This window comes from Lepidochelys olivacea (assembly GCF_965140295.1).
Source record: "Lepidochelys olivacea isolate rLepOli2 genome assembly, chromosome: 8".
Taxonomy (NCBI): Eukaryota; Metazoa; Chordata; order Testudines; family Cheloniidae; genus Lepidochelys; species Lepidochelys olivacea.
In genome coordinates, this window is record NC_140418.1 from 2,602,691 (window position 1) to 2,626,052 (window position 23,362).

Genomic DNA, 23,362 nt, shown 5'->3' on the forward strand with positions numbered 1-23,362 from the left:
ATTGTACTGTTTCCTAATCTTACCAGTGTTTCAGACTGACATTCTATGGAGGTTTCAGAGTAGCAGCTGTGTTAGTCTGTATCCGCAAAAAGAAAAGGAGGATTTGAGGCACCTTAGAGACTAACCAATTTATTTGAGCATAAGCTTTCGTGAGCTATAGCTCACTTCATCAGATGCAACATTCTATGGAGGATATCCTTCTTTACTTCCTTGCAGTGTGTTCTTTTCCTGATAATCAGGAAAGAGAGACTGTAAAAGATGCCAGAGAATCACTCAGCTTCTGATGATGGCAGTTCCTTCAAGCAACAGTTAACAAGTTCCAAATAGGATGGACATCTTCCAGCTCAAGTAATATAAGATCTGGATGGATGGAAATACAATGAATGGCAGCTAGCAGCTAGAGGATCTAGATGGAGGAGGCTGACCTCATGGATTAAAATTTGACATCACTAAAGAGCTCTGGCTTTAGCTCACAGAGCTGGATGTTGCTCAGACTGTGCAGTAATCTTTGTCTGCAATAGAGAATAAGGTAGAAAGAGATGGGGGAGAGAGAAGGTGGGAAGCTGCTCCAGTGGAAATCTTGCAATTGACTTTAATAGGAGCAGAGGTAAAACCATAAACTGAGAAGGCGGCTTTGGGGCAAGATGCAATATTCCTGTGTTTGAGCAGGAGAGGCAAAGCCCTGCAGAAGGGGAATATCTTGTGGAGAAAGATGAGAGTTTAAAATGTCATCTTGGCAAAGATCTCCAAAGAGAGGAATTCGTATTAGCAGAGTGATATTTGGTACTAAGTTTTCTCCTCTAGACACCTTCTTCTTTTTGACTTAGAGACCTACCACCAATGAAGACTTCCTCTGCCCTTAGAGATGGGACTATCCTAATTACTTGCCAGATACTTCAGTTGATGATAATATACTGAGAGCAGCCATGCTCTCAAACATAAGTATATTCCAAGGGTCCCACATTACTATCTACCCAGACTACATACCCTGAAGTTCAACATCTTTACCAGCAGCTGGGTGTGCGGCCCATTGGTATAGCCCAGCCAAACCCCACCTGGAATGTAAACACATGTGTTTTAGATTAACAAGGCCGGCCAATACTCTTCTGGTATCTAGGGTGCTGAATTAACAGGAGACTTAGATAAGAACATAAACTCACAAGGATGGTCTTACGGACTGTCATTGTTATTTTGTTTCCTCTTTTTGACTGTAGTAGTTGCAGCTGAGAACTGTTTGAATGGGGTGTTTTTTTCTCTATTACTATGGATTTGTCACCCCTGTGGTGTCTTCATCATTGAGTCTCATCTTTTAAGGCTAGATATCTGCATGCTTTTGGATTTCAGCGTTCATTCTTTTTGGTGCCTCATATAGGCTTTCTATATTTTATTTATAGGCTTGATTCATTGTGGAGCAGGTGGGTAAGGTCATGCATCCGTGTTTTTAGTGCCCTAGAGTTAGGCTGTGATCCTCTGTTTGGGTGGAAGCCATTGAGACTGTTAAAGCTTGGAAAAGCCAGAGTTCTAGTCCCAGGGTGGGCCTTATGTGCTATTGGAACGTGCCCAACGTGCCATTGGAATTTAGCAGCAAAAGCATGGTAAAATTCCATCCTCTAGTTGATATTAAGCTGTGCCTTTTTATCTCAGACACTTTTTCTACCCGTTGGCTTTCTTCCTCATTTGCCCTCTGGTCCTTATAGAAGCTATTCTGTGTTCATGTCTTCAGCGGGAAGACTCAGTTATGAAACATGGAAGTATTTTTCCCTGATTTTGTTTGTTCTTCAGTCAAGTTTTAGTTTCTGTGCGACTGTAACGTCTATTCAAGGATGTGTCCTGCCATTTTACACTGTTGTGTTTTTGATAGTTACAGTCCCATTAAATTGGCACATTCCCCTCATTTTTAAGTGGATTAAATCTCTTTGCATTTTGAATTGCTTGTACAAATGATTTTTCTTTTCACATGCAAATGTTGAAAACACTAAGATAAAGAAATGGGCATTGTATACATCTGGAGAGATGCACTGAGTTCATGGACGTCCGTAGAGATGGCAGCTGTAGCATGGCTTTGAGTCTCCTGTACGTTTAGCTAAAGGACTGGCAGTTCAGAATTGTGATGTCCTAACTGGCAGTCCTATTGGCTGTCTACCCAAACATCAGTTTTCTTTGGTGCACCTTACACAGAAAGGCGTTCTCATACTTTATAATTATGTCTCTCTCACACACACGTATTGACTCTCTCTCTCTCACACACACACACCCCTAGGAACCAGAATACATATGTAAATTGTGAGGAAATAATACATCTATGTACATTTTTTTTAAATGTACAAAGTGGTCTTAGCTCTAGCCCACTGTAAGAGTATCCATAGTAAGCATCACCTGCCACTTCATCCATCGCAAAATAGTAACAAGTAATTAAGAATTTAATATTCATCATTTTAATCTGAAATTTCAGAATGTGACTTTTCAAGGGAAGAAGCTAATTGGCAACTTATACTCAGCATTTTAGCTCTGCATGTGGGTTTGTGCTGTCATTCCCATGAAATCAGGAAGTTAGGAGGCAGAGCCAATAGGTCAGAGATGAGTCGAGGAAGTATGAATGACATCATTATCCATGAGTAACCTCTCCAAAGATGAATGAGCTCTCTCTTGTATTACAATGCTAATAGAGCATTAGAAGGCGATATGATATCTAGACAACACATAAGATAAATGCCTCATGATTTGCTAGAACAGCTTTTTTTTTTTTGGCAAGTACATAAATCCTTTGGTAGACTAAATAATACGGTATGTGGCTGATGAACATCATGTACAGTGGACAGCTCCTGCCGGACAAAATTCATGTGGCTTTAACAAGTCCCTCAAACATTCTGTAATTGATTTATTTAGATTAAATATTCTTTTTAAAATGCTAAAAATACTCAACAGTGCCCTGACATCAGTTAAACCCATAGTCCACATTGGGATGGATACATAATTCTTTTTACTAATTGCAACATTGTAAGCAGAGGTCATCAAGAATGGTAACACATCTTCCTTAACCCTGGCACGTACTGGTCGTTATGATGAAATTTGACCCCAGTGAACCATATATGGAAAATATTATTCATTCTGAAGACAAGTGGCATAGCAGACAAAGCACTAGACTTTTTAATATGAGATTATAATTCAGTTTAAACTAAATGTCATGGTCCTGATGAATTCCTGTTGGAGAGTTACTCACATCACAAGCTGAACAAATAAAGTTGGACAAGTGCTGTAGTATTCACTTTTGGTAAATTCAGCCAGAAGTGGATTTAGTTTGAATTTAACCTTCTGTGTTCCAAAAGCGCAGTCCTTCTGCTGTGATAATAAAATCCTTCCTGCAGTAAGGTTGGACCAGGTAGCTACAGGGCTTCCAGGCCTGAGACTCTGGTGCTGTTCACATATGTAAACATCTACCAGTATTTTCAAGAAGAAAGAGAGCTGAGAAAGCCTTTGGTTCTGTTAAAAACAACCCCTCCCCCCCCAACTAGACTAGTTGGGTCTAGTTTAGATTGCATAGCCACCTAACAACAAAATAATGCTTATTTCAAAGAAAAGGCAAGAAAATCTTTATCCTGGAACAGACTAATTTCTGTGTACTCATTTACTCTAAACCAAAAGCAGGGAGACTTTTAGAATAATGAGAAGAGTGACTCTTTCCTTACAAATGCCTCCATAAATGAGATATTTGCTTTAGTCATATTCTGTCTCTCAAGAAATATTTTCACTTCATATTCAAATAGATGGCCCGTTAGACGATGCCCACTTACAGCATGAAAATCTAAGCTCCCAAGATGAGAGCAAAGAAGAATTTCAGTGAACAAAAGAGTATATGGGACATCAACTCTTAACCTTAGCATGAGATTTTGTTTTGTAGCGTGCCAGTCTCACTCATTTTTCAATTTAAAAAAAAGTCTGTTGGTCTTTCATCACCACTGCAGTGGTAACATACAGTATCAAGTTGATTTTTAAAGACAGAGATCTTTTATATTAGCTGTCCTTTTTTATAATACTTTTTACAAATTTAATCAATACATTTTAATATTCTATATACTTTAAGTGCAACATACAATAAATATTGAAGCTTCATCTTAAACATGCTTTAGCCTTTAAATTGTTAAAACTGCAGTGCCCTTTCAATCTACTTACATAATGTCATAAAATATACATTTCAAGGTAAATGAAGTCAGCTACTTCAATTTAGTCCCTCAAACTGGTAGTAAATGAGAGGTTAACACTATGGTGCCAAACCCATTATTGAGTAAATTTAGCACCTTGGACAGCTCTGTAAAATCTTTATTGCTTTCCTGACCTGCTCGTCATGTTCTGTCTATGTGTTCGGTGGCTCTCACTCTGATTGAAAGGCAATATATTAGATCCTGAACACAAACATGCTCGGGGGCTGGTTCACTGTGAGCGTAATGACATGGAGGTGAGAACAATTTTCTGGTCACCGCAATCCAAGCCCCTTGCAAGGTCTGTTATTCTAACTTATGGAGGATTTGGGGGGCTCCTCTGTATTTGAAATAATCACTTTAGCACCATTGGTAATTTAAGCAGATCTGAAAAAGTTTTCAATGGCATAAAACAAAAACAAGCTAATATTTTTAAAATATGTATATAGTAGCATTTTACTGTGCATGTTTTGAAGACGAGTTTGTCTGTATAAGAGCTATGGTCAGCTCTGGAGTAGAAGATACCACTACCTGACAAAGGAGCTTTTGTGTAACATCCGCCTTGCGTAATCTGAAAATGTCAGATACAAGGAAAGCCTTTTATTGTCGGAAAATGTTGTTTAAAAAAGCATGAAGCTCACATTTACAGACTCTGGAAATGCTATAAAAATAACCTGGGACGAGCTGGAAATGTTCAGTGCCACTTGTCAAATGTACTTAAATAAGTCATGATGAAAATTAATTTTATTTACATGCAATATGATATGGGATCAAATAACTTCCAATTCCTTAATAGTGGGAACACGTTTGACATTACGTGATGCAGCAGTAAGATCTCATGTTTTGAGCTTTGCACTGGCCTTTTTTTTTCTTCTTCTTCTTCTTCCAATCTCTGCTCAGACTCAGTCCAAAGGATTTTTAGCTCAGCATTACATAGATGACCAAGATGGGTTGGGGAGAGATTGACTAATTTTTAATAATTTGGCATATTAGGCTAAAAGCATTACCCAAACAGTTTGCAGACTCTGTATTGCTTCCTGACTTTGAATTAGGGCTGGAAAAGACAAAATTTGACAAGAAGATCTTTAGTTTAAATCTTTAATGCAAGGCAGATAAGGGTGGTCAATTTTTTAGTGGCTCTGTTAAAACAACATGGATTGATTCTGCATGGGTACAGCATGCACTCTCTCTGCATACTATTCAATTATTAATTCCCATGGCCAAACAATAAAACAGGACAAAGGCTTTAGCTGCCTAACTGTTCGAAAACTGTTTCAAATGTCTTGATTCAAAAATCCATCAATTATATAATGCACTTCGCTTCATGTGTGAAAAATAATTGAAATGTGTGCTTTGGAAAGGGGATGTATAGCAACTTAAGGCAAGCCTAAATGTTTACCAGGAGTTCAAAAAACCTACATCTCATTTTTGAATTTAGGACATTATATATGTCATAAGTAGTTACTGCAGTATGACAACTGTTTTATCTTATATTATAGAGAATTTAAAATTGAAAAAAATGCTAATATGCATCTAAAAGCTTGTCATTTGAAGAGTTGTTCGAGGATTTCTGAAGAGGTTATGGTGACAGCAAAATGAATGCAATTATATCTCTATTTTCTGATCAGAGTGTACAATATATGCTACATTACTGCTCCTTTTTGGTATAAAATATAGCTATTGTGTAAAATATTTTAAGTTAAACTTTTTTAACTTTACACAAAAGTATTAAAAAAACCCTAAGATTTGGCGCTGCGTCTATATTTGTAAACCTCCTGCAGAAATATATATTTGGATGCAGCTTCATGTTTCTATATTAGATAAACTCTCAGCTATGGGGAAAAGAAGAAACATCATTTTTATTTAGGAAAGTGAGTACGGGTAGTTTTTTTTTCAGACCAATAGAGATCTGCTGGATATTTTGACATGATATAGAGGAAGATTGCTTTTGGTCTAAATTTTGCAAAATTTTCTTTTGGGATTGTTAGCTTGACTTCTTGCATGCTTAAAAATATAAACAAAGGAGACATGGTATTACCCAGATGTCAGAAAATATTTCCTTTAGAAAATACTAAAGGAAGCAACAGAGTTTGAGAGAGGAGGAAAGAAGAGTTCTTCCTAATACATATGATCATAGAGAACCACAACAGCGATAAACAGAGGAGCAGATGGAGAAAGTGACAAACAAGGAAATTAAAGGTAGAGTTATACCCCAAATTCAGAACCAGATCCCGGATTGTTTTAAATTACGCTTCCATGTATGGAATTTTGCCAGCAGTCCCTTCTCAATCCTGCTCTGTCTCTCCATAATATTATTGTTGTGCAACCCTTGCACATACATGATCATGACTGTGGCCCATAACACAATGATGCAAACCGTAGAAGTCGAATGTTACATTATCAGTAGTACAGGACTGATTGGATATCCTTGGACTGTGGCCTGTCTGATAAGGTCACAATTCCTGTGATACACAATTAAGAACGAAATAAACACATCTAAGGGATGCATAACATGCTCTGAATGACATTGATTGCAGTAATCTAGTAAATGACCTCAGGATTGTATTCTGCAATAAACCTATGAGTGGTTTATAGTACAGATGGCAGAGACAATTGAGTGATGTATTCTATTTTGCAGCATCAATGACTCTCACCCTTTTGACTTGATTAAACACGTGTGTGAATAGGATGAACTAGTGATTTAACATTATTTGATGCGTGCTGAGAGTTGTTGCTTGTAAAGACTATCTGGCTGGAAAAAATAACGCAACCGATACAACAATATAAAAAGATTCTAACTAGCTGTTTTTCCTACTTCGTGTTTGTTGAATTCCAAGGAGCACATCTGTTTTTCTGTTGACAGGAAGTGATACTGAAGAGGGCTGCTGATTTAGTGGAAGCACTCTATGGTATGCCACATAATAACCAGGTAAATGTATTCTACTGGAGCAGCTCTAAAACCCGAATGAGCTTTAGTCCGGGAGCGATGGGTAAGGGTATAAGCATGTTGTTACAGCGTGAAAGGAGGACAAATGTATGAGAAAACATAACATTTTGGCTGGTCGGGTGTTTTGGGCTGGGGAGTGAAGTGTGTGAATTTATTGCTCATGTAAGCAGCTGGCTTCTCAGCCATGACGAGTTTTATCCTAGTTGCCAGAAAACGTATAATTTGGGCAGCAACATTGTGAGATTCTTGCCCTGCCACTGTGATCTGCAAGTGCCTTACCCCTGAGAAATGAGTGAGTAGTTTAGGCTCCATCCCCAGTCAGACTTTGGCCTCTATAACCATCAGGGTGCCATTGTTTTTGTCCACTGGGAAGTGGACCTGACTGAGACTTCCAACTCCTTTCCCAGAGAGGTCAGTATTTATCATCAGACATTAACAATGTACTGTCGTTAACTATCTGGGTGGAATCAGTCCACTGATTTAGAAACAAACCACCCAATCTGAGCCTTTGAGCCATCCATTATCTAGTACATTTAACATAACACATCTCCTTGCATTTGTTGGAAGATAATTTGACAATCCTTTTTGTTTGTTCCTTTCCCCGCTCCAGGAGATAATTCTGAAAAGAGCAGCGGATATTGCAGAAGCACTCTACAGTGTTCCCCGCAATCACAACCAGCTCCCAGCACTTGCTAACACGTCAGTCCATGCAGGAATGATGGGAGTGAATTCCTTTAGTGGTCAGCTAGCAGTTAACGTCTCGGAAGCCTCACAGGCCACCAATCAGGGTCAGAGAAAGAAATAGCTTCTTCTTTTTCTTCTATGCCGACAAATGTCAGAGCATCAGGCGCTAAGGATGTAGGTCAATCAAGAACTGGTTATTCAAAGTTTAATAACATGCAAGGAGCATGCCTAGTGAATGATCCTCTTGCGTATTCCATGCGTGATTCTTGAATCATGCATGATTTTGTCAAGGGATAATAGATTGCTTAATGACTTTGCCCCCAATTCCAGAAAGCAGTTAAGCAATGCTTTCCTGACAAGGGATGGCTTTCCTGAATTGGGGCCTTAAAACGTTTCCTTACAACGAAAGAGTATCCCATTAATATTTGCATTAAGTAAGAAACCCACTTTGGGAACTATTTTTAAAATTTTGATCAAATTTTGAAACTAAAAAAAACCCAGGCAAGATTTTCAAAGACATTTTCTTGATATTTCTCTGTCCCCCCGCCCCCGCTTTCAATTGGCTATAGAGCGAAGATAATAGTTTTTGAATTTAAAAACGTTCTCACATTTTGTCAAATTCAAAAAAGTATTTGTGCAAATACTTTCACAGTTCCCTCTCCCACTTTTTGACCAGCTGTCCCAATATGAAGTTTGAAATCTATTTTGGTGGTAAAGCCAGTAAAAAGGAGTGTTCTCCTGGAAGGTTGAAAGACCAATTTTCATTACATGAATATAGCTGTATAACTTTAGAATGTAACATGCATTCTGCCAAGGCACCATGGGACAGGGAGCAACATTTGGGTTTTATCTCTCAGAAGTGGAAATGTATTTTGTATGTTCAGTATAGTAGGGTCTAAAAACTAATCCTACATCCAGACATGATTTCCCCAACCCTGTTGCCCACAATTCTGTGGGAAATTCGGAATTGGGTCTGGATTTAAATTTTTCAGCTAGTTTACATCTCTACCATGAATTCAGGTATCTTAGAACTTCAGAGAATTCATTTATCTAGGTCTTACCCCCTACATTTAAAAGTGGTTAGTGATTTTGGTTGTCTTAATTTCTGAATGCCCAACTTGAGACACTTCAAAGGGGTTTGAGTTTTTGGAGGGCAGCACCCAGAACATTCAGAAAATGAGTCCTTTTAACTTGTGTCAAATTGGGCACCCAAAATTGCTGCTCACTTTTGAAAATTGTGGCCAAATGTATACACCAAGTCTATCTCTGATCTCCTACCAACAACCGCTGAAGAATAAGCCTCATGTATTTTACTGTAGTTTGCATCATTTGTCTTAGTTCAGCAGATTTGGGGGGGGGGGGGCGATGTTTAGAAATACTTCTCTTTAACTTTTTCCCCTCTCCAAAAAAAGGTTTTACTCGCAACTCAAGCAGTGTGTCACCTCATGGGTATGTGCCAAGCACCACCCCTCAGCAGACAAACTACAACTCCGTCACAACAAGCATGAACGGCTATGGGAATGCTGGAATGTCAAATTTAGGTGGTTCTCCAACCTTCCTCAATGGATCTGCTGCCAATTCTCCCTATGCCAGTGAGTATTATATGACACTTCTGCAGTTTGCAGTTTTTCATTAGAATGAAATGGCGACTCACTGGCGTTTTGAAGCACTTTTTAGTGTTGCTATCAGTGCACTGCTCTGCTTTATTATTATTATTTGGGAGAATGTGCGGGATTGAAAAAGAATAATCTCTCTCTTCAAAACTTTTTTTGCATCCTGTAAATAAGAACACACTCCCTTAAACGCTGCTAATTCTAGAAAATGGAGATCACGTAAATGACTTCATGTCTGCTGGATTTTGTCAAAACTTGTAGCATCAATACTGAGATTGTTATTTGTGGGGAAAGGAGTTTGAGGCTCTTTGCTAAATGAAACCTAATTTGTTCCAACAGTAAGGTATCAAAGTCAGAAAAGAGAGGTCCTGTAACTTTGGCAAGGGTTCGTATTTATCTTATAAATAATATGCCAACACCCCTCTTAGCAATTATTAATTGTCATTGGGTCACATCTTGAGGCCGTAATTCGATGGTTTTGTCGTTGCTCAGTATTATATTGACTTCACTCGGGACGGAGTAAAACTTGAGCAAGAGTCTCAGAATTCAGCTTATTTTTATTAAGTGTTTATAGAGTGCCACAAAGATACAAAACACGTAAAAGCGTCTGTTCCATGCTCTAAAGAGCTTACAGTCTGAGATTCCAACCGTGCAAATGCTTATGCACAGGATTGACTTTATGCCCATTGACTTTAAAAGAACTACTCAAGTGTGTAAGGTTCAGCATGTTGGCAAGTGTAAGCAATTTCATAAATGTAACTACTCATGTGCATAAGAGTTTACAGGATCAGGGCCTACAAGCCTGATCCTGAAAAACCTTATGCACATGAGTAGTAGAAACTAATGGGAGCTTACTTGTGTAGTAGCTTACTCTGTGAGTAGCTCCACTGGCATCAATGCAAACTCAGTGACAGAACAGGTCTGTAAGGACTAGTCGTGCAAGTGATTTTTTTGCAGGGTCAGACCCTAACATGTTCTGTACATGTGGGATGCTAAATATATCAACACGTATAATTTTAAAGTTGTCTGATATTCAGAATGACAGTTAAATGCATGCAGTGAGTGCAGATTTGAAAAGGAACTAATAGCAATTCAGTTTAAAAATAATGACCTCGGCTGCTTAGCTCCGCAATATTTCGAAAAAAATGTTCACCTACAAACCTAGCACTTTGTAACCGGGGAATCCCCAATCAGTATCACGCTTGTACTCTGATAACAATGGAATCTTTAATGTTATCAATTTTCTTTCTTGTTAACCTAAATTTCCTATAACAGAACCTGTATATTCTAAATTCATAGGTTTCAGAGTAACAGCTGTGTTAGTCTGTATTCGCAAAAAGAAAAGGAGGACTTGTGGCACCTTAGAGACTAACCAATTTATTTAAGCATAAGCTTTCGTGAGCTAAATTCATAATGCAACATGATTAAAGAGGCATATTTTTTTTGGAAACAGATGCCTGTAATCCATTAAAAATACTCATGCAATTTACTATTTCATATTTATGAATGAAGCCATCTTTGGAGTAACACTTCACATCTCAGTCCTGAATGTTTGCTTTATTCTGTTTTTATTTTTGGAGGTTTTTGTGGTAGATCTGTCATTCTGTTAATATCTAATCCATTCAATCAGAAAATGTTTCAATCATGACCTGAAAATTAAAAGGTGCCATTCTTAATTAAATCAATAAACTAATTGCTGCATAGTAGCAATTCAATTTAGGTGCTTTGATTGTTCTTCCTTAACAAGTGCTTGCAGACACCAAGTGACTTCAGACTATATTATATCTGTCAGACTGTAAAACTTTGAACATCTAATTTCCATTAATTGATTTCCTCAGTGTTTCACAAATATGATATCCGATTCTCATATACGGACTCAGATGGGATGATTTTTATCTGCATAAATGCAAATAAAATAATAATCCAAAGCCCAGCTGATTTGAATTTTTTTCCTATAATATTTAATTATTCATAATCCACTCATGTTCATAAATAGTTTCTAAACCAGAGGAACAATAAGAATAAACAGGTCCCTTTCTGTTTTGGTTCAAGGCTGGAGTCCAATAATACTGTATTAACTGGAATTGTTTGGACGTATTTTTATGAAAACAAATTCCCTACATGATAAATCCATGACCCAAAGACATTAACTGCATTGTACAGTAAACCAACAGGATTTCAAGTACTCAGCCATTTAAAAATCAAACCTCCTTTGTGTCAACTTTGCAATGTAAAGGGGGGGGAGTTTAAAAATCAGACACACGTGAAAATGTTGCCGTCATTTAAAAATATTCTGAACCTGTTTATAAAATCTGAAGATGTCTATTTACTACCGTAAGTGGGGCAAGATGTTGAGCTGATATAAATCAGAGTAGCTCACTGGAAGACAATCGCGCTACACTGATTTACACCAGCTGAGCATTTGGCCCATGGCTCTGAATGAAAATGTAGCATTCTCGATATCCAGAGTGTGGTCACAGATCCGCCAGGAGGTTTTCTTGACCTGGCTGTCATAAAAACAAGTCCCTGTTTTCAGTATCCTAAATATCACCCAACATATGATTTGTTAATCCAACCCTTCCCCTTAAAGCCATCCCATCCTCCCACCGTACCACCCTAACCCACCCACCCATTGGCCAGATGAGAAATACGAATTATGTTTGTGATGCTGTGTACTCTGATGATGGCCCTCGGAGGAGTCCAGTGGGGTCCTGAGAAGAAGAAGGCTTCCCAAAGCTGATTGACACTTTGAAGCTAGAGAACAGTCTGATTTCGGCCTTTATAAATGAGAATGCATCATCACAGTAATCACAGGTCATCTTGAGATAGGCTAGGTGGAATTCACCTATCGGGATGGCAAAGAAGGTACCCTTGGGAAGCAGGATTTACAGGGGTGATGCCCACAATTAGAAAATTGCATTGTGCAATTACTACCACATCTTACCTAGGATAGAGTGGGACTGGGAAAGGTTCTCAGACAGACAACAAAGATGATCAAGGGTATGGAACTGCTTCCTTACAAGAGACTAAAAAGATTAGGGCCAATCAGCTCAGAAAAGAGACGCTGAGGGGGGATATGATAGAGGTTCATAAAAATCATGAGTCATGTGGAAAAAGTAAATAGAGAAGTGCTATTTACCCTTTCCCAGAAAACCCCAGGGTCACCCAATAGAAATTAATAGACAGCAGGTTTAATACAACGTGCTTGTTCACACAACTAACCTGGGGCAATCATTGCCTTGGGATGTTGTGGTGGCCAGAAGCATACATGGATTCAAAAAAGAACTGGAGAAGTTCATGGAGGACAGGTCCATCAATGGCTGTTAGCCAAGATGGTCAGGGACGGAACCCCATGCTTGGGACAACCCTAAACCTCTGACTGTCAGAAACCAGGAGTAGAAGATGGGGTGGATCACTCCATAATTGCCCTATTTTGTAAACTACCCTGAAGCTTTGGTAGAGGCTGCTGTTGGAGGCAGGATACGAGGTCAGATGGACCATGGGTCTGACCCAATATGGAAGCTCTTACGTTTTTATGTTCTAGTTCCAAGAATCAAAAAGAGTAAATGTAAATAGATGAAGCTACTGCAGCAGCCATCTTGCGGTTTAACGTGCTGCATACAGCTCGATTAACTTTTAGAATCTTCTGAAAGTCACTTCTGCCATTAGCCCTCCTGACCCAGAGAACAAATCACAAATCAGGAGACTCATTTAACTCTCCACCCTCTTAATAGCGCTTTTTCAGCCCCAACCCATGCAATGGGAATAAAAGAAAAATCCGAGCCACTGGTGCTCTTCAGCTGAATCTTGTCAAATAGGTTGGTTGGGCGCCAGAAGCTCTGATCTTCTGCAGGCTTCTATGAAACACTGCAGATCTTTCCAGACCCCTTTAGCTGTAAAGATGGGCTCCCTGAAATGCTGGTATCCCAGTCCAGTTGAAAGGCTTGGACTTTCCAAATATGACCCTAGATCCAAGTTTCCATTTAAAATACTGTACTGTCCCTTCCGTGATTGAACTGGCATGATCTGTCACATTAAGTAAGTCCTACAGGTTTGTCCTAATCACAGCTAAAGTAGCTTAAAAATAATAATAAAGTAATGTGCTGGATGAAAAGGGGGAGTCTATCACACCGACAAGAACAATGATTAAGAACATAAGAGTGGCCACACTGGGACAGATCAAAGGTCCATCTAGCCCAGAATCCTGTCTCCCGACCAATGCCAGGTGCCCCAGAGGGAGTGAACAGAACATTCATTCATAATCATCAAGTGATCCATCCCCGTTGTCCATTCCCAGCTTCTGCCAAATAGAGGCTAGGGACACCATCCCTGCCCATCCTAGCTAATGGCCATTGATGGACCTATCCTCCATTAATTTATCTAGTTCTTTTTGAATCCCGTTATAGTCTTGGCCTTCACAACATCCTCTGGCAAAATGTTCCACAGGTTGACTGTGCGTCATGTGAAGAAATGCTTCCTTTGGTTTATTTTAAACTGCTGCCTATTAGGATTCATGATGAAGTATTAGGCAGTCAGGCCTGTGAGATTTTCAGTGGTGATGGCCATACACTGTGTGCCAGATTTTCAGAAGTGCTGAGCACGCGGGACTCTAACTGGAGTCAAGGGGAGATGTGGATGGTCTCAGGGCCTTTTGAAATCAGGACTTGTGCATCCTGGAATCAGGAATCTTTTCTTCCCAGTGTCTGCTCATGAATTCACAGTGTAAGAAATGCTTGGTTTGGGGTTTTTTTCTTCTAGTCGTGCCATCAAGTCCAACAATGGCCTCCTCCACTAGTCTCCCATCAAACTGTAGCAGTTCCTCCGGGATTTTCTCCTTCTCACCAGCCAACATGGTCTCAGCGGTGAAGCAGAAGAGTGCGTTTGCCCCTGTCGTGAGACCGCAGACTTCCCCACCTCCCACCTGTACCAGCACCAACGGCAATAGCCTGCAAGGTAGGTGAGATCAGCCTGGGGAGGAAGATCGCTCCTCTTGAAACCGCGAGCTTGCAGCACTGCATTACGCACAGCGTTTAATTAGGCGTTGGCAGAGGGGATGGACCTTGATGGGACTGTTGTGGTCTCTGGCCTATAGTTTACTCCTGTAAAGAGTAACTGGAATCTATCCCCATCCCCCTGTGCCTAGCAGGTGACTGGGAACATGCCCTTTCTTTAACTCTACTCATCCTACTGAATTTAGATGCTGTGGCTTTAAAAGCACAGATCTAGTGTTTTGATAAAAACGAGAATTATTTCCGCTTACTAATACCATCCTTTTTCTTTCTTTCCTCTCTTATTCCCTGTTGTCGTCCATTATCAGACCAGTCTTTTGTGGACTCTAGCAAGTACTCCACTGCAGGGTCTCTCCAGGGGCTGGCCTTCTCCTGAAGTACGTCACTCAATCTTCCCTTCCTTTTTTTTCCTTTGTCATCGTACTCTTATGCAGAAATCCTTCTGACTCCGCAAGAGCTGTAGGGCTTCATGGTACATAGACAGCTGCAAAGCTTGGTGCATATGTTTGCCTTTAATAAATACAAGGCACATTCCTAACTAAAAGCAGCATTTCCCAATTTACTGCATAATGGGGCAAACAGCTCCTCGTGATTAATGGACTTCTTGTAAGCCAATGAATCTCCTAAATGATGCAGTGTCCCTTTGAAAGCCTCTTAGGCCGTTGGTAATACAGGAGCTTCTTATTTTCTATGTCTCTAGTTCTCTAATTCAAAAATATACTAATATGGTTACATAAGTACGTAATCATGTGTTCATGCAGACTGAGGGAATGGGAGATTAAAATACAGTCAGCACTGGGGATGCTGCAGGAAACAGAACTGCCCATTTCATTGTTTGGTGCGGCAAACAATGTGGTGCCTAACCCTCCCTTATAATGACTGTACGCCACTTTAGCATGCTGAGATGTGTACGTTTTCATGCTCACTTAGATTGAGGGGTTTTCATAAGCAGATGCAGCCAACTGTCTCAGACTACGCTAGAGGTGGAAAGGTTTTGTGATGCATGCTGTACTTTAGACCTCAGGTTTGGGCATTTTCCTTTCCATGTGCCTGTGCAACTCCGATAAAGCGTATTGAGTGGAGAATAAACCCTTTAATCACTAAACCCATTTCACGTAGGGCTTGTTTCGGAATGATCTGTTCAAAATGTGTATCATGTCCTAAAGAATCTGTGTGTCATGCCACAGCTTCTGTCATTCCAACGGAGAGAGAAGCTTGCCTCGCAATCAGAGTTGAGATGGCATCATTCACAAAATAAAATCTATATGCATGTAGAGTGGAAAGAATTCATTCATAAAAACTGGCATCTATCACGGCTAAAGATAAGCATTGCATTCAGTGTACTTTTGACTGGTAAATTGGGGGTATAAATCCTTATGCTGAAATAAGTAGTTACAAGACTAGAACATATGAATTAGTAGCTTTTTTGAGGTGTCAGTCAAACCCCTCATTTAACACATTAGAAACAAAACACAACCAGGTTTTTAATCGACAGCTAAACCTTGGCTCACAGAAAATGTGCTGGTTTTAAAAATCTGTCACTGCCTGCGTGCTGCAGATTTGAACAGCATTTATTTGCAACGGCATCAACTAGAACTATTTAGCCTTGTGAATAAAAATTGGAAACCGATAGTTGGCTCACATGGGCTTTTGAGAGTGTTTGTGTTTCTTCTGTCCCTCCCCCGCCCCCTTGCTTTGGAGTGAGGAAAGAGAACGAGCAGCAGGAGGTTTTTTAAAATCATTGTTTTTCACTTCATCACACACAGAATTCCAGATTTCACCTACTGTATTATGAAAAGCAATTATGGAATGAGCTTAGAGCACTGGTCGCAGTTGGGGATTGCTGATTGCCACCTTGTTATGTCACGTCCAGAAAACACACCGATCTAAGTATTTTCCCTAATTTGTATTTAGCAATTCAGTTTCATAATAAGAATAAGACACCAAGAGAAACAGTTCATTTCTAGGGCACCACTGAACTTCTTGGTGAGTTAAAGACACATGGCCTTTAGCCCCATGCCTTATGACACCACCCGAGGCATGCAATAATTGCTCAGAAATGCAGTGCCTGTTGTGTCTTATTGCTTAAATAAACAACTATGTATAAGGAGACTGACTTATCTCTCTTGGGCTTCTGGGTACACCAGAAAGCAATCAAGCTTTGCTTATGTAGCAGAAGTCACTAGAACAGCAGCCATGCTGATCTGCTGTTCTCTTTGCTGAGCAATTTTGTAAAACTCAAAATACATTATTTCTGTAATTTGCTAACAGCAGATACAATGAGCATGGGATGGGCAGAAATAATGCCCATGGGTAGGAGCTGTTCCTCTCTCTCCTTTTAGAGGAGGTCTGATCTCATTCCTACAGCATTTCCCTCTGATCTCTCCTTTTTTCAGAATCGATGGCATGCTGCAGTTGAAAGAATTTACATGGCCCTGTTGACGTAGCACTTAAGGAACAAAAGTAGCACGATCTAAATGAGGACCTGGCAGAATGGAAATGCCAAGGCTTTTAGGCAAAAAAGATGTCGTTTTCTCCATTTGACTTGTAATTTAATTCAGAATATCAGAGCTCCTCAATAAGAATAATAGTGATGCCTTGAAAACCTACTTACATGATGTACTTTTCTATCATTTCACTTTCACTCGCACCAGGTGCATCTCTTGCATCTATCTATCAGGAAATGTAACAGTCCTAGAGTGAGAAGTTGTGATTATTTGCATAAGGCTCAGTTGTGGAGTTCCCACAAGTCCCCCCTAGGGGGCTGCACATAGTAGTACTGCCCCAGGAGAAGACCAGAGTGGGGCGGGGGGACAAAAGGAGGAGAGAGGGAGACAGAATCAAGACACCACCCACTCCCTCCTTTCCCCTCAACTTCCCCCCACCTGCATAGGAAGAGGAGTAGTGGCTTCCAATGAGGCTGCTCTCACCCTTCGCCTCTCTCTGAGATCAAACTGCAGAGCGAACTTGGTGTTATTTCTTTAGCATCGTCCCTGGTTTTATGAACTTTGGGTGAAACTACAGCAGCTAGTTTGGGAAACCCTAAAAATTAAGTCCTTTAAAGCTGCCCCAGATATAACCCAGCCCCTTACCAGAATTCCTAGTGCAATTGTCCTTTGCAAAACATTGCTGGCTGAGACACTCAAAGAACAGAAATGCAGCTGGACAATTGGAACATGTCATCTCTTAGAATGTCATACAGCATCCGTGGATGTGTTTTGCGTTCTCCCCTTCTCTCATTTTATTTCATTTCATCAGTGCAGTTGACTTGAACTGTTTTCCCTGCACTGATTATTCTTGTAATTCTTGCACATATGGTGGTGTTCGTGGAGAAAACATTTCCCTGCTCCCTCCCCACCCCAAATCTGCAAGTCTTTCACTTTGGCTTGGTTCTTATCAAGTGCATACAGCTGTAATTAAAGTACAATGAATTAGAACCAGTCACAGGACCGAATTCTTCCCTAAGAAATCATTTGCCCAGATGTCTGAGATGGCAACTCTGGTGTTTAAATCATGCACCCAAGAAGTGCAGCCACCCTGATGTCTAGTATGCATTTTATATCCTCTTGCAAATAATCATACAACTACCTTTTCAAAGATGCAATCCTGTTATAACATTCATGAAGAACCTATGTGACTGCCGCTTGTAATGATGTTTACTTTTAGTAAGATCAAAAGCGTGTCTCTCTCACCAACAGAAGTTGGTCCAATAAAAGATATCACCTCACCCACCTTGACTCTCCAATATCCTGGGACCAACATGGCTACCACACTGCATGCTTGCAGTATACCATTCAGCCACTAGATGTGCCCTTGTTCTGTACAGGTTGTAGATGGAGTGTGGTTCCTGGTAAACAAAAAGAGACAAAGGTGGAGGTGAAACTGTGAGGAAGTCTATGTTTTTCTGTAAAATAATTTAAAAGAGACTATGATTCTATATATAATGCAGTAAAATCACCTTACACAAAGAAAAAAGACGAAAATCTAAATTAAGACTAAAACTCTACTCTTAATTCATCCCAGTAGTGAAGAGGCACCTAAAGATTTGGTGAGCCCATAAGATGCCATGATGCTGAGGCCCCACAAAAAAAACCCCCGGGTTAAGGATTGATTGCAGCTTTAACTTGGAACTTTCTTCTGTAGGGGGTTTAAGTTGCTCTCAGGGCCACTGGCTATGCATGCACAACTCCTGGTAATGTCAATATCCAACAAGTTTTTAAATAGGTAAAATGTTAAATGAATCCGTGTGTGCCACAGTCTGAGAGAATCAGGGAAAGGAGCATAGGTGGGCACCATGTCCACCCTGGGTCAGCTAGTGGTTGCCAACCTATCAGTTCTGCAGAGCTGCAACAACCGAATAAAATAGCCTATTGGAGGAAATCCATCTTCTCAGCTGGCTCCCATTAGTTAAGTGATAGGGTCTAAAGCTTTGATTTCCCAAAGGCTTAACTGCTGTTCTAATTTGCAAAGATCCCAGTCAGCCTGTGGATCAGATGTTGCAATCCTGTATCATCATTCTCAGTATTACTTGGATCTGTATTGGCTCATACTGGCCTACTCCTAAACTCTCTCACAAAACAGCAAAATGTATCCTCAGCCCAGCCCAGAAACACTGAGTGATAGGTTTGACCATCCACTCTTCAGGGGTTTGAATACTGAAACGATCTTGTCTGGGAAAGCTGGCTAAGAAAAGGATCCAGTGTTACTGTACGTAAGGCAGCAGACTATGGCTTTTGTATACACAGCTGGCATGTGGGATGATAGCTGTATGCCCATACAGGGCACAAATCTCTGTTCTTCTTGAGAAATTAACAGAATTTATGAAAGTTCTCACAGTTTAGGCCTTCTCAGCTTTGCCAGCAGCAACCAAATTCTGCATCTAAGAGCTGAAAAGGGTTTGAGTCTGAGCTCAGATATTATGCTAAATTTAGGCTAGAAAAATGTCATTGATGCCACAGTTAGACCTGATTTACACCAGTGTCAATGAGATCAGAATCAGACCTTTTGTATTTAATGCATATATTGTTACTTCTATTGTTTGACACTTGTGTATGAATTCAGCTCCCAGTATAGATAGTATCTGACTGGTAAATGTAGTGAGGGTTTTGGAATTGAAGTTATGATGCAAAGAAGTCACTTTTCTTTTTCTTTTTTTCCCTCCCTCTCCTCTCCTTTTAACAGCTATATCTGGCATGATTGTTCCTCCCATGTGAAAGGATTGCCTTGAAGAATTTTATTGAAGAGGTTGAATTCTGCTTCAGAGAGAAATCTGATACAAGTCCCAGAGTGGAACTTTTTACTCAGGCCTTTTTAAAAAAATAAAATACAATAAAATAAAGAGGAATCTTACAATAACTGCAGATTTTTAAACAAAACAAAAATCACCATCCTTGCAAATACCGAAATTAACAAAGAATCTGCAATTGCAAGGTGTTGATTTGAGTTGTCCATCCCAAGTATATGGGAGATATATTTATTCTGTGTTGATAAAGAAAATCCACTTTTTTTCTTGGTTTTTGTTTTTTGTTTGTTTTATTTTTTAAAGCTTGATTTAACTCAACAGCCATTTGTCTTTTATAAATCATACAGTTCTGCAAGGGACACTAGAGATGAAACTTCATGTTTTTAATTTATGACCCTTTTCTAAAGCTGTGTAAAGGGAAATGAAGTGGTAACATTTACAAATAAGTCAGTAAGGGACAGAATAGAAGTGCCAGTTAGGTTTTTTTAGAAGAATAATGGCCATTTAATTAAGAGTCGGCTCATATGTGTTGTTTATCCAGGGATGGTTTGCTAATCCGACACGTTTTTCATTCTCTAATTAAATAGATACCACTCACTAAGAATCTGCTCTTTTAAAACTGGGAGAGAATTTGTAACCTCTGTTTTTAATATCAGACTAAATAATTGTGTAAATAATGCGATGAGAAAAGTTGGTGAAAGTGTAGCTAAGGACATGAATACCGTAAGCTGACGTCTTTAACTCTGAAACCCAGTGCCTCTGGATATAATGCTAAAACTGCATAATTAGACTAGCATGGCTCTCTGTTTAGCTTATATCAGAATCTTTCCAAATGAGTGGCCTCCCTTGAGTTTAGCATAACCTGAGCTGTGCATACAAATCTCCTTTGGATTGTGTGTCGCTGTCTAAAGACACGGACTCAAGCCATTATTACATGTTGGGTGTAATCATAAATTTTCCTCCTCACTTTAATCTATTTGTTTCTATGGGGCAGAACCAGAATTGACTCGTCTGCAGTTCTACATTCTCAATGATCTAGAAGCACACACGTTTTTTGTCAGCCTCCCGCTAGGATTGTTGCTGTATCAGCCGACCCTCTCAGTTTATAGCATAATATATTAAGCAACAGGTAACTGGTTTTGAATAGTAAATGGAAACATGAATTCGAATTTGCAGGTGGGTGGGAGGGGGAAGGGCTGTGAGGAAGGTTTCAAATCAAAACCATAGGTTCTGTTTTACAGGAATTTTGCTGTCATTATCTGGGAAGTGTTCTTAAAACTAGTCATCAAAGAGGCAGCAAAGCTCTGAAGATGCATTATCTGATATTTTTTCTTTGCTGTTGTGTTTTGTATGTAGTTATAAATACTGTAGATTTTTTGTGATTTTTTGCCAAAGTTGTTGTTCTATTTATACATTTTAATGTCTTAAGACAGTTTTTCAATGTCACAAAAAGTTACTGCATATTTTGCAAAAAGAGCTCACTACCTTTCGCTTGCACAGACTTGCAAAATTAATTAAAGGGAAAAAAAGCTTTTTTGTTTTGTTGGGGTGGGGTTGTTTGTTTGTTTTAAAGGGGATTTTGTAAAATATCCATATAAATAATGTATTTATCTTTGGAATTTGTACATTGCTTTCCCCCTCCATCCCCAGTTTATTTTATTGTGTACGTTTGCTATGTGAAAAGTGCTGATTTGTTTGGTCACTCACCGTTGTATTAGCTGTTTAAATGTGATTTTAAAACATTTCATTTATAGGGTTTTTTTAAGATTGTTTTAAACCATGCTTCATTTTTTTATTTCCACCTAAAAGCCATTGTCTATTTTTGTATTATTTGTAAGTTAAGAAGTTTTTTCCAATATATGGCAAAAAGTAGCATATTATTCTTGTAGCATTTAGTTATGTAGATTTTAAAAAATATCCTTTGCTTTTGAGGCTTAACAAAAAACAATGCTGTTTTACTCTATTAATATGCATGGGATCTCTCCTCTTTGGAGTGACGCATTTTTGTGCATTAAATATGGGGAGAAACTTCATAGAACTCAATGAAAATACTTTCTTTCTTAAGTCTGCTTGTATATTTCTCTGTCTTTCACATAAATATAAACCAGCAGATTGGATGCCTTAACAATGCAAATCATATTCATTTCACTTGTACATTGTACTGTGCACCAGAACTGTCAATCATCACTAACATTCTAAGAAAAAAAAAGGAATTGAAAAGCACAAAAGAACTGTTTTTGTTACCTTAAGACAATGTAACTTTTTTCTAGTAGAGCAAGAAATCATTTCCAACGATGCTGCAACTGTGCATGCTTCCTGTATGAATTTTGCAATGGTTTTCACTAGAAAGTCACAGTGTGATCTTTTTGGGGCGGGGGGGAAGGGCAAATAAAAGAAAAAAAACTGGAAAATGTGAGACATCAATGTATTGCTTCTCTGTACTCGAAACGATTATTCCAATTCACATAATAAGCAACAGCATGGCAATGTAATCAAATTTAAAGCCATATTTTGTCCAGTGACATCCTTGATTGGTCTTGTAGAACTCCATTCTAAGTTGTAGCCATTTAGACATCCATGTTAACCATGTACATTCGTAGGCCTTTATTTCAAAGTCCAAAGATTCATGAACGGCATGTTTTGTTGCAGCTATTTACAGTGATCGGATGAAAGGAAATTTATCAAAATCTTCCTGAAAAAGACCCCAGTCTCTTACTAAGTAAAGGATGCTACTCCTTACGGAATATGGCTTTAAGTGGAAATGTTCAGATTTCAGTTTCAAAAGGTGAAGCTACACAATAACTGGATTGCATAAAAGTATGCCTATTTCCTCACAGTTGTACTAGGATGCAGCTAAAATGAAGTCATCTCTGAAACTACTAACCTTTCACCTTCTTATCTAAATCTTTTTGAATAGACACACACACTGTACAGTTTATTGTTAGAGAAACTAACTACTGTAGAGATTGTTATAATTTTTTTGCAGAATTCAAGCTGTAAAAACTTTTCAACTTTCACAATATTTAATTAAAGTTACTTCCTGTCTGTGACTAGAGCCCCTGGTTGTGACTTTATTTATCTGCTTCTACTGCTCAACAGACCAGGATAACTATAAGGTGGAAGCCGGAAGCTCCCAAACTGCCCTTCTCAAAATTCAGAGCAGCAAAAAGTGACAGAATAGCACATGGAAATCTACTTCTCATGAGACTCCTCTCGTGCTACACTGAAACTCCTCTTATACTGATTTCAGTGAACTTTTGTTTATCTTAAAAATGAAGCATTTGTTGTTCTCATTTACATCACAGTGTTACAATAAACCTAAAGGACACATTCTAGCTGTTATTATACAGTGACTATGCACAATCATTGTGCAATAACATAGCTAGAATCAGTCCTTGCTCTGAAGAGCTGGCTGGCTCAATGCATAAGGCTGATGGAGGGTGGGAGAAAGGAAGTATCATCCCCATATTACAGCCGAGGCTCTGAGAGATTAAAGGTTTGATCCTGTGATCACTGAAGTCCATGGCATAATTCCCATCGACTTCAGTGGTGCAGAATCAGACCGTAAGTAACTTGCCCAACATCCCACTGGAAATCTGTGGCACAGGCAAAAACTGAACTAAAGTGTCCTGAGTTGCAGTCCACTGCCGCACCCTTCCTTTCCAGAGTGA

General features: G+C 39.3%; 1 protein-coding gene across 8 annotated transcripts in view; it reads left to right on the forward strand.

Moving 5' to 3' along the window:
* Window positions 1–22,700, forward strand: part of EBF1 (EBF transcription factor 1) — a 334,154-nt gene extending 311,454 nt beyond the window's left edge. For 4 of the 8 annotated variants that reach the window (XM_084637710.1, XM_084637711.1, XM_084637712.1 and 1 more), the window contains exons 12-16: window positions 7,060–7,125; window positions 7,754–7,931; window positions 9,240–9,419; window positions 14,199–14,393; window positions 19,631–22,699. In XM_084637710.1, the coding sequence (XP_084493836.1) occupies window positions 7,060–7,125; window positions 7,754–7,931; window positions 9,240–9,419; window positions 14,199–14,393; window positions 19,631–19,662 (651 nt within the window). In that variant the 3' untranslated portion in view covers window positions 19,663–22,699. Of the gene's footprint in view, window positions 1–7,059; window positions 7,126–7,753; window positions 7,932–9,239; window positions 9,420–14,198; window positions 14,394–14,757; window positions 14,827–19,630 lie in introns of all 8 variants that reach the window. The other 4 variants (XM_084637706.1, XM_084637708.1, XM_084637709.1 and 1 more) reach the window with 2 other exon arrangements.
* The last annotated feature ends 662 nt before the right edge of the window (window positions 22,701–23,362 follow it).